The 14,705-nt window shown below is 47.7% G+C and overlaps 1 protein-coding gene across 5 annotated transcripts in view; it reads left to right on the top strand.

The window, feature by feature from the left end:
• pxdn (peroxidasin) overlaps nt 1-14,705 on the top strand; it is a 57,356-nt gene that overhangs the window by 33,003 nt on the left and 9,648 nt on the right. For all 5 annotated transcript variants that reach the window (XM_076299651.1, XM_076299647.1, XM_076299649.1 and 2 more), the window contains 12 exons: nt 1,491-1,608; nt 2,298-2,467; nt 3,367-3,639; nt 4,230-4,346; nt 5,014-5,172; nt 6,315-6,427; nt 6,847-7,003; nt 7,281-7,389; nt 9,612-9,769; nt 10,941-12,444; nt 12,631-12,765; nt 12,985-13,193. In XM_076299651.1, coding sequence (XP_076155766.1) covers nt 1,491-1,608; nt 2,298-2,467; nt 3,367-3,639; nt 4,230-4,346; nt 5,014-5,172; nt 6,315-6,427; nt 6,847-7,003; nt 7,281-7,389; nt 9,612-9,769; nt 10,941-12,444; nt 12,631-12,765; nt 12,985-13,193 — 3,222 coding nt within the window. The remainder of the gene's footprint in view (nt 1-1,490; nt 1,609-2,297; nt 2,468-3,366; nt 3,640-4,229; nt 4,347-5,013; nt 5,173-6,314; nt 6,428-6,846; nt 7,004-7,280; nt 7,390-9,611; nt 9,770-10,940; nt 12,445-12,630; nt 12,766-12,984; nt 13,194-14,705) is intronic.

The following is a 14,705-nucleotide window of genomic DNA, read 5'->3' as shown; positions in this document are numbered from 1 at the left end:
GGCAGACGGACTTGACGAGCGGCCACCTCAACAGCACCCACAAACCTCTGTGTCCTCGTGTGGTGGTCACATTTGAAGCCGGGCACCGTCGGCTGTAATTGACAGGCATGTTAAAGAGCCCAGGCGCCTGGGTCTGCGGTAGGGAGACGTGTGGTCGAGGAAGGAGGCCACTGGCCACAGGCACCCCCTGCCTGCACGGTCCACCCCTGCTGCTGTTGCTGTGGCCTTTACCACTACTGCTGAGGGTGGTGCCGCTTACACTTAATCAACAGTGACATAAAGAGTGTTTTTATTGCGTGGGAGATCTGGAGTGCTGTTGTTCGCTCATCTATTGTACTTCCTTTTTAAAATGTGTACTTGAGTCAGGAAGGGTGGCGATGCTCTTAGAGTTAAATGTTCATAAAGTAGAGATATCCATCAAGTGGCCAGACAAAGGAGTATAGTAGAAACCCACTCAGTCTGGTCAATAGTCTTAAGTCATTGTGTGCTACAGTGTGTGTATATGTGTGTGTGTGTGTGTGTGTGCGTGTGTGTGTGTGTGTGTGTGTGTGTGTGTGTGTGAGGGAGATGGAGAGAGTCAAAAACACTGAGGGCTGTCTTATATGAATAAGGGGCACAGAGTGATTTATGTGTGCCTCCTTGCTCATCTGTTGGCTTAACAAACATGGCCTCACCAGAGACTCTTGCAGGAATCATTTGTATTTTTAACCGCTCACTGTTCGACCTCTTACTTGCTTTACTATCAGTGCTTTTACTGCACATGGAAAAGACATGAAAAAGTTGAAACTTATCAAGCTCAATAATAGCCTTTGTTTCAAAGCATTTAGTTGTGAATTATGTTCATTGCAAGTTAGCCTTAGCTCTGTGTTTTAGCAAAGTGTTTTAGCAAAGTATTAGGCTATTAGCTATTAGCTTGATAGACATTCAAGCCTCTGCGTCATGTTTGTGGATATCTGGAAATGTAATGAAGTGCTTTACAGCAAGTCTCTGTGGTGCTCAGAAGGCCTGAGGCTTGACACAGACCTTGGAAGCAAGGAGAGGGGTGTGGTGTCTGTCACTGTGCCTGTGGCCGCTGTGTGGTTGGTGTGGTGCCGAGACATTATGACTCGCTCTGTCAGAGTGCCAAACCATTCCCTCGGGATCGAGGCGGGGAAGGGAATGAGAGAGAGAGACAGAGAGAGAGAGAGAGGGAGGGAGGAAAGAGGGTGATTTCCAGCTGGCATTTACATGGCCACCAGCGCCTCAAGCCAGCCTTCTATGGTGTGATTGCCTCCAGTAGCTGTCCTCATGCCAGTCCTTGTCTGGTAAATGCTGATTGCTCTGCCTTTCTTTTTGTCTTTGTTCCCTCCTCTGTCATACCCTCTCTCTCTCTCTCTCTCTCTCTCTCTCTCTCTCTCACTCTCTCCCTTCATCTATTTATCTATTCATCTCTCTTTGATCCTTGACCCTTCCTCTCTTCCATTTGTCCTCCTGGCCTCCTCCTCCCCCAGAGGTCCCCAGGATCACGTCGGAGCCCCGGGACGTAGACGTGACCTCAGGGAACACGGTGTACTTCACCTGCCGCGCAGAGGGCAACCCCAAGCCCCAAATCATCTGGCTGAGGAACAAGTGAGCCTGTCGCTATTACTCATAATTAATCTCCGCCGTTGACCTGCACCACAGGCTCCTCAGCAGAGCGGCTGGGGGGGGCCCCGGCAAATTAAGAGCTCAAGTCGGTCGAACGACTCCCCCCTCATTGAGTCCTGCAGGCCGGGGCCCAAAAGCCATGACCTCCCTGTAGGAGGTCTGCGAGTGTTCATCAAGGAACATCCCCCCTTGTTTGGCTCTCATTTGGTCAAATGATTTTTCTTTGTTTATCCCAGGGATCTGTTTAACATCCTATTGCAATTTTTAATTGCTTACTAACACATTTCTAGTTAAGTACCTTTCATTGTATTCGGTGCATTCAAAAGTATTTTGAAGTTAATAGAGTGGATGATATGTCATTATGTTTGAATGATCATATGAGGCAAGCTTATTTGTATACCACATTTTAGATGTAAAGCTAATTAAAGTTGCTTCAAGTAAACATTGTAAAGGCAGCCAGGGTAACCAGTGCTTCATAAACACTTGGAAGTGGCTCTTGGTCCACTTAAACGTGTTTATGTTTTTTTGCTGTGTGTGGAGTGATGCACTGTATCAGTTTGTACCATGGCTGCAGGAATGCCTCCTGCAAGGTGTGGCCAGTGTTAGATAAACACTGGAGTCCGAGTCGAGTCTGCACGTCAATGCCTGCTGATTTTCCATTTCCTCCGCAGCAATGCACTGAATATGCGTGACGACGCACGCTTGAACCTGCTGGAGGACGGCACACTGATGATCCAGGACACGCGCGAGACTGACCAGGGCGTCTACCAGTGTATGGCCAAGAATGTGGCTGGAGAGGTCAAGACATCAGAGGTCACCCTGCGCTACTATGGCACACCATGTGAGTGTCTTGTTATGCATGACCCTCCCATGACAACATCCACGCCCCTCATCAATAACACACAGCATATTATACAATATGATAAATATTATAGTTAACACACACACTCAGAAATAAAGACAGCCAGTCACACTTGCACATAAAGTGCATATGCTCTATGCACAGGCTCGTCATTATTTTAATCCATCCCGATTCTATATAACAATGACAGTTGTAGATTCCACGTAAGTTGCTATTATTGTAAACCAGACAAGAGTTCATAGGACACACACACACACACACACACACACACACACACACACACACACACACAAACAGTGCACGTAGGCTCTCATCCTTGTTCCTCTGCAGCAGATAGTAGGCGTCTGCCCCTTGAGCTCTGTGACCCCCAGGTCAGCTGTGCAGTGATGGATGGCGCATAGAAACTGCGGTCAGACAGATGTTTGGCATTTCCTGTCCTCTCTGATTACGGGCAGTAAGCCTGGGAGTGGACGTCATTGTGGCGCTGCCCCCAACTACAAGCCTCAGAAGTTCATCTCAGTTTAGAGTTTGGGTTCCAGACGGACGCCAGAGTGCAGTTCACAAATCCATTGCATTAACCCTTAAGAGGGTTACGTAAATGTACATTTGATTACATAAAGCCCACTGAGGTTTGCTGGTATTTGGCACAAACTCAAAGGTCCTATTCAGTTTTGCAGATTTTTTTCCAGACTCTATTGTTAATATTACCCACCACACACACACACACACACTCTCTCTCTCTCTCTCTCTCTCTCTCTCTCGCTCGCTCACACACAAACACAAACACACACACAGACACACACACACACTCTCTCTCTCGCTCTCACACACACACACACACACATTCACTGACCATCTCTGACTCTGTACCATCTCAGCGCGGCCCAGCTTCGTAATCCAGCCGCAGAACACAGAGGTGCTGGTGGGCGAGAGTGTGACCCTGGAGTGCAGCGCCACTGGCCAGCCCCACCCCCGTGTCTCCTGGACCCGCGGTGACCGCACGGCCTTGCCCACTGACGACCGCGTCAACATCACCCCCTCCGGTGGCCTCTACATCCAGAACGTCAACCAGGCCGACGGGGGCCAGTACACCTGTTTCGCCAGCAACGAGGTGGACACCATCCACGCCACGGCCTTCATCATAGTGCAGGGTGAGCACTCGGTGGCGACCTTTGTGGTCCTTTTATGAGCTAGAATAGCAGTTGTAGTGACCCGTGCGGCCACGCCTATGTCTCGCAGGGACTCCGCTGTAGTCGTATTGTTGTTGGCTCACTGCTTGGTGGTCATGCTGCTCTATGTACACTGTGGGCGTGTGGCCTTGTCCAAGTTGGAGCTTGCCGGACATCTTAACTCACTAACACACTCTGGTGAAGTGTTTTGAATGTGAAGCAATGGCTTGGCAATGAAATACTGTTGCCCATTGCTCTTTAGCGCTTCCCCTCTCTTTCAGAAGAACTTTATTTTTGTTTGTTTTAAAGAAAACAAACATATTTTGTGTTTGGCATGGTTTGAAGCCATTCGCAGGTTTTGTTTATTGCTTTACCAGATTTTTTTTTCCATGGCATTATTTGACCTTGCTAAAAGTTAAAAGAGCAGTAAAGAGAAAGAAAAATAATCAGTTGTAGATTACCCAGTAAACAGCTTAGTGTTTGTTTTCCTCCTCTCTCTCTCTGTCTCTCTCTCTCTCTCTCTCTCTCTCTCTCTTTCTCTCTCTCTCTCTCTCTCTCTCTCCTCTGCTCAGCTGTCCCCCAGTTCACTGTGACGCCACAGGACCAGACGGTTCTTGAGGGCCACACTGTGGACTTCCCTTGTGAGGCCAGTGGATATCCTCAGCCTGTCATTGCCTGGACTCGTGGAGGTGAGTCCTACACAGGAGCCTCCTTTTACCTGTTCACTTGCACTCAGTGTTGCTGTCTGCAGACAACATGGTGTTACTGGTGTCAGCATGCACTAGTAGGAAGACTTCATTAAATCGTTAAGACATGAACATAGCATTGAAGTAGCAGAAAATAATGCACATTTGAGGTGGTAATGTGACAATGTGTTGATGTGTGTATATGTTCATGTTTTCCATGTTTCCACATTACTATGTCTAAATCTAGTCATTAGTTCCATACCTCTTGTTACCAAGGTATCATTTACATTACCAATATGTTGCCTTATAGCCGTAGTATTGTAGTGTCACAGTAGTTCATTGTCCAAATGTAGTTAATGGTTTTAAGACTTAAGTTACATGTTGTTACTGTCTGTGCAATTAAGTTGCATGTTGTTAATCTCTGTGCTTGCTTCAATCCACTCATTTTTTACAAAGTGACAGTTCATTTAAACTTAACAAAAAACTTGTTACTTGTTGGTGAACTGGAACTACTTTATAGGTGTGCAAATAGAAAAGTGTAACTGCTGTTCCAAAGACCATGTCTGTATAATTCATTTATAATGTATCCATGGAATGATGGACTGGAGAACTTGGCTGACACATACTGTACATCTTGAAGAAAAACAACTCTGTTCCTTTCACCTGACAGGAAGTCCGCTGCCAAATGATAGACGGCATGTGGTACTCTCTACGGGCACCTTGCGTATTGCCCGCGTGGCACCTCATGACCAGGGTCAGTATGAGTGCCAGGCCATCAGTCCCGTGGGCACCGTCACCACAGGCGTCCAGCTCAACATCCAGCAGAGAGGTAACCCTCCTCCTCCTCCTCCTCCTCCTCCTCCTCCTCCTCCCCTGCCTCTGTCTCTCTCTTCCTGTGGCTGTGCACAGACAATGCAATCAGATCTCCACAGCCACAAATATCCTCTGGAACAACTTGCATACGTAGTACTGCATACATAACTATATGAAGACCTTTTGCACTTAAAACCATATGAAACATATATGAAGCATGTAAATGTCTCATGAAGAATATCCATGCCATTTATGGATGTCTCTGCATAGTACTGCATGCTGTATTATCCCACATCATGGGTGCTTTTATCTGCCATTTGTATATGTCCCACTCAAGTCATGTGGTAACATGTGTTAAATGAACTTGAATTTCTGATAAAACTGCCTTGTAAATGCTGCCTGTGTTGAATGGAAATGTTGTGGTATAGAGTGGGGTTGTGTCTGGTGTAGTGGGGTGTGGGGTTGTAAGTGGTAGGGAGGGGCTCAGCCAAACCTCCTGCAGCTAATTTGTCATTTACACACTCTGGCAAGCTGTCAATTACGACAACAATGCCCCCCGAAAGGCACCCGGTCACAGGCATGAAACGGAGCCCCCTCCCCCACCTAAACGTGGCCTCCGAAAAATTATAGGCTTGCACTGCAACCCAGGAAACAAGGAAGTCTGTAATTCTAAGATGACAAGATGTTTTCCATGTTGTAATGGCTGTTAACACAAACACTGCATGCCAAAAGTGCATGCCCTATAATGGACACCTTCACGAGAACTAGATTCTATATTGAGTTGCAGGAAAAGATGGATGACTAAGTGTTGCATGAGAGTGGGACAAAGAGAGAAAGATATAAAACATCAGAAAAGGAAGAGTCAGGATTGTTTACGGTGTGAAGACAAACATCAAACAACTACTCTTGGATGTTTAAAATCGTTATGAATTTGTGGCCTTGGTCTAGTATTTATCCAACTGGGCTGACAACTGGGCTGACAACCACTTTTACTTAAGTGGAAAATGTTCAAATAAATGTTTTGTGAGAGATCCACTTTAGCTGAGGATTATTGCCCTACAATGTACAATACAAATCACTATGTACAATACAATGTACAATACAAAGCACTTCTCCAAGCTCTTGCGTAATCATTAACACATGTTTTTAAATCATCAGTAACGCCTGTTTTCACAAATGCTCCAAGGGATGTGACATTGGAGTCTGGCACGGATGTCCAGATTCCATGCAGTGCTCAGGGAGAGCCCACGCCTGTCATCACCTGGAACAAGGTAAGAGCGTCCTGGCAGATGGTCGCCACAGCCATCATCACCCAGCCCTCGGACTTTATCAGTTATGGAATGGCTGTGTTGCCATGCAGAGGTGGAGGAGGGAGAGATGGTTGGAGGAAGAAAGTGAAAGGGAGTGAACGGAGTTGTTTACACATGGTGTTAACTGTAGCTTTTCTCTAGTAGTGCTAGTCTCTTATTTTAAAGACTGACAGACAAATTGGCCCTGCTCTTATCTTCTGATATATTGCTGTGGAAATTAACACGGTGTAGTGCCAGTTCTTAGGACTCAAATGGAATGACTAATGAGTAATGTGTTTAGGGTGATGCGGAAATAGTATCTTAAGTGTGTTTATGGGATTAGCCTGTATTTATGTTCTAAAAATGAGCCCCACCCTGTTGTCCTCTTTTTGACCCCTCAGGATGGCGTTCAGATAACAGAGAGTGGAAAATTCCACATTAACCCTGATGGATACCTGCAGGTCAATGATGTTGGGCCTGCAGATGGGGGGCGCTATGAGTGTGTCGCCCGAAACTCCATCGGCTACTCCTCTGCCAGCATGGTGCTAACTGTGGAGGGTGAGCCGACTCTAGCCATATGCTTGGAAGTCAAAGGGAACAGTACAAATAAAAAGAATGACATGACACCTTACTGTATCATAGTCATACTACTACACACATGGAGATGTTGTAGATACTCATCTCACTGATGTGGCATCGGTCGTAACCTACCAGTCGCCACAAAGTGGCAGAAAAAAAATGATATTGAACAGAAGACTGTCCCTGTGTGTTATTACACATGTATGGTACTTTGGTTCAAGTTCATCTCTATTCCTTTCTGTCCCTCCTCTTGAAGTGCCCCAAGTCAGCCGAGAGGGGGATCCATTTGTGGACAGGTCCATTGAGGAGGCCATCCGTAGCGTCAACAGTGCCATTGACTCGACCAGGAGACATCTGTTTGATGGGTGAGCAGCCAAGTCCCCCTTCTCCTCCCCAGAACCTCTTAAAGCCAGTCTCCCGTGGCGGCCCGGCTCCTGGCCAGGCTAGAATACCCCTGCTGTGAGTCACCGAAGAGATGTGCAGTGGTGTGGTGTGGTCGAGTCAATAGTTACACGTGTCCCGTAGATCAAGACACTAAGGCATGAAAGTGCAGTGTGGTATTTGTCAGTGTGGAGTGCTGTGTGAAGGTCACAATAAACCAGTGCTGGTCGACAAAGTGTTTATGTCTGGATGGAGGTGATTGTGGAGGGTTTTGCCTGTGTGATATGCTGTGATATGTTCATCCTCCAAAGTAATGAACAGCCGGTTAAAAGACATTTGCAGTCAAGCCTCTTTCCCTCTCTGCAGCACCTGTAGAAGTCGTGCTGCAGTACGAGTCGTAATCATGTGTCATTAAGCATGGTCTTGTCCACTAGCCATCCACAGGCTGGACTCAACTTACCAGGTTCCCAGGAAACCCCCATCTACACACACCATAATATTTTGTTCTCGCTCCTTGGACTGAAATGATTCGTTGAAAGAATAACTGACAAGAACGTATCCCACGCCACTTCATTTTGAAACTCACCAGCCTTGCAGAGTTTAGTAACAAACCTCTGGTGCACCTGTCAACATCTCCCATGTTCAAGCCTTTTTTTCGAAACAACGTTAAATGTGCTCCTATGATGGATGTTCCCCAGATGAGATCCTTGCCCCCAGAACAATCTCAGAAAGTGTAGACAAGCGTGTAGAGATGAAGCACGTCAGGTCGTGAGCGCTGGAGAACGCAGATGGGTTATCCAGGGGAATGTTTCCGGAGTGCTTAACACAGCCCACCGAGGCTCCGCGGCCCAGCTAATGACAATCACAGAGAACCTGTCTCATCGTGCAGATTGCTAATTCAGAAGCTTTGGCCTGTTTACACAGCATGAGAAGAGATTAAGGCCAGCAGAACGCCCCTCTCTTTTCCCCCTTTCTCCTCTCTGACCCCCTCCTCCAGCTCTGCCTGTCTCTCCTTGTCATCATCTTTGCCAGACATACATGTATCTGTCCACCAGTGTACAACATGCAGCAGTTTAATTTGCAAGTTGCCTAGTGAAGCTCTAGTGTTGTGTAAAAGAGGACAAATGTATCTCAGTATTGCCTCCCTGCCCACAACCTTGACACTAATGGCCTTACCACAGATATAATAGCCTGGAGATGGCCATTGGTGTTGTTTTGAGGCCAGAGTTTCCCTCTATATCCTAGACCACAATTCTAGGCAAAACATTTAAGACCACAGGGGATTCATAACGTCTTGGTATCATCTTGATAAATGAAACTAGCTTCATCTACTTTTTGATTGAGTGTCAAGGAGTTTGCAGTGGTATCATTTTGTTGGCGGTGTTTGTCTCACGGAAATTGAACACTTACTTTTGGGAAGACATGATGCTTATCAGGATGGAAAGTTGGCATGTGATCCTCACTGAAATGCGGAATGATGCCAAGTGAAAAGGAGCTGTTTCTTTTTCATTGTGGTCAAATAAGAATCCAAACAATCCCAAATTAGTTAGGATGTTGGAACATAATATTGTATATTTCTGAAGAATGCTCATTGTCTTATTTTGCAAACAGCTGTTGTTGACATCAGCTGCACGCTTGAATGCCTTAGCAGCTTTTGTTGTTTCTGGCTCCTATTGTTTTGTCCTATATTTTATATTTTATTAAATTAATAACATTGAAGCTTATCACTCTTGGCATTACAGGATAACCTTATTTGGTCAACAAAGACGGACCTGCTGGTAGCAAACATTTGGCTACTGGTCCAGCTTTGAGTGCATCTGTCCAAGATGGTGAAAATATTTTACCCATAAAAAGATATCTCTTCATACAGTAACTCTGTTGGGACAGATGATTTCAGTTGTCGGAAATGTATTCCTCCTCTATAACTTTATATGAGGGACTCGTATATGACTCATGGCTCCCATTGAGCCCATGCATTCCATTGCCACTCAGCCAGGGAAATGATATGGAATGTTTAATGTCAGAGGCTTTTTTACCCAAAAATATTATTTTGCTTGTGACTTCATATTTATATTTGAGACCACAGGCCAGTATATGGTGGAAATCAAATTGCATTGAGCTTAATGGACAATAAAGCCATGCTTCTCTGCAATTGGCAATTCTTATGACACTTCTGTCTGTGGTAAACATGCTTTGCTGTCCTTAGTTCGCCCCGGACCCCAGGTGAGCTGCTGGCCCTCTTCCGCTACCCAAGGGACCCCTACACGGTGGAGCAGGCGAGGGCAGGCGAGATCTTTGAGCAGACTCTACTCCTCATCCAGCGACATGTCAATCAAGGGCTGACGGTCGACACAAACGGAACAGGTGAGCGTCCTGCGGTGTGAGCCTAGGGATGCCCAAAGCATTGCACATTCCAAGCGAAGTTTACAGAAACACCTGGGAGTTGTAATGATGTCATGACTGCGTAGTGAATATTTCGCTGTGCCTGGCTGGCCAAGTTAGAATGTAAACCTCAGTAATGACATTTTAAATGGTCTTTGTGCAGGTGTGCTCCATTATTTTTTGTAGTTTTCTGTGGGCGTAATTCGTGACAAGCTAGACCTTCATCTGGAAAGAATTGGGAAAAATTAAGCTGGAAGCTGGAACACTTACAGTACCACAAATGCTGCTAGTCTGATTAGAGCTTTAATTAATAACCAGACAGCAAGTTAGCCGGTCAGCTGTTTTCGTGGGTTATCATTAAAACTTCATAGCTAATGAGTCATACGGATTAATCTTGGTAATGATGTCAGCTTGGTCTTGTGAAGGCACTTGTGATTTTGGCAGGATACTATGCTTTTCATCGACTATAACCAGGTGACTTGTCCTGAGTTGTCCATTCATACAGCACATATTTAACGGCCGCAAAAAGGATATTGGGTAGCCTTGAATACAAGGCCCAGTGGACACTGTGGCGCTTTCAGACACAGATGAGAGGGGCTGGCTGTTTGCACTGGCTGTGACAACAGCCAAACGCTCATTGTCACCCCAAGGCCTTGACAGCTCACCCTGGGGGTTTAGCCCGCCAGCATAAAACAACGTAGCCTGTTTGGATTATCATCCGACCACTTGGACCCTTTCCCCCGCTAGGTTATGTCAGGCTACATCCACATAAGCAGCACTGCCTGGAGCTGAGGCGGGGTGAGGTGGGGTGGGCTCAGGTTTCTGGACAGTGTCTGTTTCCTTAGCACAGATGACCCTTCACAGGAAGTTATACGTGCATGGGCCTGCACAGCTGTATTCCTCAAAGCTTGACGAGGTCTTTTGCTCCTTCTGAAAAGCTTTTCTGTCATCGCGGCTATTTAAGGGGGCTTTATAGTATCTCAGCTTTCCCTTTTTTTGGGTTAGGCTGGTAATGGTTGAGCTACTTGATATAAACGTGGGTAATGCTTAAAAGTAAGCTCTCTCCATGATATATAATTGCATGATTCATCCAAAGCACTAATAATTAAATGCATTACAACAGGCCAATAAATGTTTTCCTTTATCTTTCTAGCCTTCCGTTATAATGACCTGGTGTCTCCACGCTTCTTGGAAATGATTGCCAACCTTTCCGGCTGCACAGCACACCGGCGATTCAACAACTGCTCCGATATCTGCTTCCACCAGAAGTACCGCAGCCACGATGGCACGTGCAACAACCTACAGCATCCCATGTGGGGCGCCTCTCTGACTGCCTTCGAGCGTCTCCTCAAGCCTGCCTATGACAACGGCTTCAACCTCCCACGTGGCATCACCGAGAGGCGGCACAACAACTACCCGCTGCCCTTGCCACGCCTGGTCTCCACCACCATGATCGGCACCGAGACCATCACGCCAGATGACCGCTACACGCACATGCTGATGCAGTGGGGCCAGTTCCTGGACCACGACCTGGACTCGACGGTGGCGGCGCTCAGCCAGTCGCGCTTCTCCGACGGCCAGCTGTGCGCGCAGGCGTGCACCAACGACGCGCCCTGCTTCCCCATCATGTTCCCGCCCAACGACCCGCGCCAGCTGCGCAGCGGCGCGCGCTGCATGTTCTTCGTGCGCTCCAGCCCCGTGTGCGGCAGCGGCATGACCTCGCTGCTCATGAACTCCGTGTACCCGCGCGAGCAGATCAACCAGCTCACCTCCTACATCGACGCCTCCAACGTCTACGGCAGCTCGGACCACGAGGCCGAGGAGATCCGCGACTTGGCGAGCCACCGGGGACTACTGCGGCAGGGCATCGTGCAGCGCTCGGGCAAGCCACTGCTGCCCTTCGCCACGGGGCCGCCCACCGAGTGCATGCGCGACGAGAACGAGAGCCCCATCCCCTGCTTTCTGGCCGGCGACCACCGGGCCAACGAGCAGCTGGGGCTGACCGCCATGCACACGGTCTGGTTCCGCGAGCACAACCGCGTCGCCACGGAGCTCCTGCGCCTAAACCCGCACTGGGACGGCGACACCATCTACCACGAGGCGCGCAAGATCGTGGGCGCCCAGATGCAGCACATCACCTACAACCACTGGCTGCCCAAGATCCTGGGCGAAGTGGGCATGAAGATGATGGGCGACTACCGTGCCTACAACCCCAACATTAACTCGGGGATCCTCAACGCCTTCGCCACGGCGGCCTTCCGCTTCGGCCACACGCTCATCAACCCCATCCTGTACCGTCTGGACGAGCACTTTCAGCCAATCCCCCAGGGCCACATCTCCCTGCACAAAGCCTTCTTCTCACCTTTCCGCATAGTCAACGAGGGGGGCATCGATCCCCTGCTCCGGGGCCTGTTTGGAGTCGCAGGCAAGATGCGTGTGACCACCCAGCTGCTGAACACAGAGCTGACCGAGAGGCTTTTCTCCATGGCTCACGCGGTGGCACTGGATCTGGCCGCCATGAACATTCAGAGAGGTCGCGATCACGGAATCCCACCCTATAACGACTACCGGGTCTTCTGCAACCTCACCTCTGCACAAACTTTCGAGGACCTCAGGAACGAGATCAGAAACCCAAACGTGCGGGAGAAACTGCAAAGGTAAGAGCCTTTAACTTCTTTGTTTGTTTTTGTTTTCTGTGCAAGCCCACAATTGCCAGCTTGGCCTTGGAATCTCATATCTGTATGCTCCAGATTCTCACTCAAGTGCTTTATTGTGCTCGTATCATGCCTGCCAGTTTATTCGCGTTGCTGATTACTTCCGCTCTGGGGTGATTTCTGTCCTAGACTCTACGGCACTCCCCTCAACATTGACCTGTTTCCTGCTCTGATGGCCGAGGACCTGGTCCCTGGAAGCAGACTGGGCCCCACCCTCATGTGTTTGCTAGCCGCCCAGTTTAAACGCCTTAGAGATGGAGACCGGTGAGCCTCTCTGCTATTTCATGCATCACGTTCAAGTCAAGGACATTCTTGACAAGAGTAACCTTGTTCCCATAGATAATATTTGAAAGGGGTGCCAATGATCGCTTCTCATTCACAGTTAGTAAGACCGCCAAGCCATACACAATGTGATGATTTTTTTTCATTGCACTAAAGACAGCACATGAGATAAAAAAAAGTCCTGCTATCATGTCCAACTAGGTTCTGGTATGAGAACCCAGGAGTCTTCACGCCAGCACAGCTCACACAGCTGCGGCAAGCCTCCCTCACCCGGGTGCTGTGTGACAACGCCGATAACATCACACACATCCAGCCAGACGTCTTCACTGTGGCCGAGTTCCCCCACGGCTACGGCAGCTGTGATGACGTGCCCAAGATGGACCTGCGTATGTGGCAGGACTGCTGTGAAGGTGGGGCCTGTCTGTTTGTGTTTGTCTGACTGTCTGATTACCTGAAGACACTCCATTATTTCAAAGTGTCAAAGACTGAGACAAAGCTCCCTTTTAAGTTTGTGTGGTGCAAACACAAATGAATACAGACAGACACCGAATATCTCAGTCAGCCATTTTGTGTCTCATTGGAAAAACATTATTTATATGGTGAAATTCACAGTCACTAGATCTGACATGATGCAACTGGTTGTAATTATAGTAAATACTCACATATAATGATGATGTACCCACAAAATAAGCAGGATTTGCCCTCTTCATAAGTCTCTGTTACATGCATCATTCAACACGTTTAATCTCTGACCACATTTTAGTCTGATCTGCAAGGATCAAATGTCATTGTTTTCAGGTCAGGGCCTGATGTTATACATTCCGAGCCCTTCTTTCCCAAACCTAGAATCAGCCTGAATGACGCATTAGACCCCCCCCCCTTCTCCCCTCCCCTGTCTGGACCACAGATGTCTAACAGAGATGACGTTTATTTACTTACTGTGCATACCATATGCCACGCAACAGCAACTAATCAGCTATCAGTGAAGTATGAAACAAGTGACATTGACACCTAATTTGGTTGTCTCTGGCACTATAGTCAGATTTAGAATTTACTCTAATTTATGACATTTGTTTGTGTTTTACTTTCCAGTGCAGTATTACTGAGTGAGCATCATACTAAAACATCTCTCTGCCTCTATCAGATATGGAGAATTGGCCCAGGTTCTGCATTAGACTTGTTTGCGTGAAAAGGCTGTCCGCATGTCTTCTGCCTGAATAACCAGGGTAGTGGCGTGAGTGTGTCAGACCGATAAAGGGAGTCAATCACACATAATTAGCCTCTGACTCCCCCTCTCCCAGCCCCCCCACGCCCAATGAGCCACGCTAGGTCTGCCTCAGCGGCCCACTGCTCCCTCTCCGACGGCTTACCTGGCCGTGTTGGATGACACCACTTGGTGTCGCAGCAGGATGCGGGTGAGCTGGGATCCAAAGTTTGACCTCAGAGGCTTTTGATGTGGACTTTCTGCCTCTTTAAGCTTCACACCTCATGTACTTTTCACAGGGATTTTCATCCCAGTTAGAAACGAGGAAAATCCTGTCAGAATGGTAAATCCCTCTGTAATTGACTGTGCTTCCTGATAACTAAGGTGAACCCAAGCCAGAGATGATCTCACAAACCGACACAATTCCACAAAACAATAAACTTTCATCCCAATAGTGTGCCGTAGAGTCACAGAATAAACTGTGTCTTCCTCAAGGCCTTAGATACTCTAGCAGTCAGCAGGAGGCTTCATCCCAAGGCTGTTGCTGGGGGCAGTAAACACAGAAAGGCAGCTTCTTGGGTTTAATTAAACAGTGATTAGATGACAGACTGTTATTAGGGAATTGCATTTTCCCTTCCCTGTAGCTCTTAGCAATGAAGCTAAGAGCTACATAGTTCTTAACTGTTTGATTTGTCTACTAGTTTTGATTGCAGTTCAT

This window comes from Alosa pseudoharengus, unplaced genomic scaffold (assembly GCF_046254945.1).
Source record: "Alosa pseudoharengus isolate Yale_2024_CS ecotype anadromous, Long Island Sound unplaced genomic scaffold, YU_APseudo_1.1 YU_APseudo_1.1_scf_22, whole genome shotgun sequence".
NCBI lineage: Eukaryota > Metazoa > Chordata > Actinopteri > Clupeiformes > Clupeidae > Alosa > Alosa pseudoharengus.
Note: the sequence above shows the minus strand (reverse complement) of the source record. Positions and strands in the feature narration are given on the sequence as shown.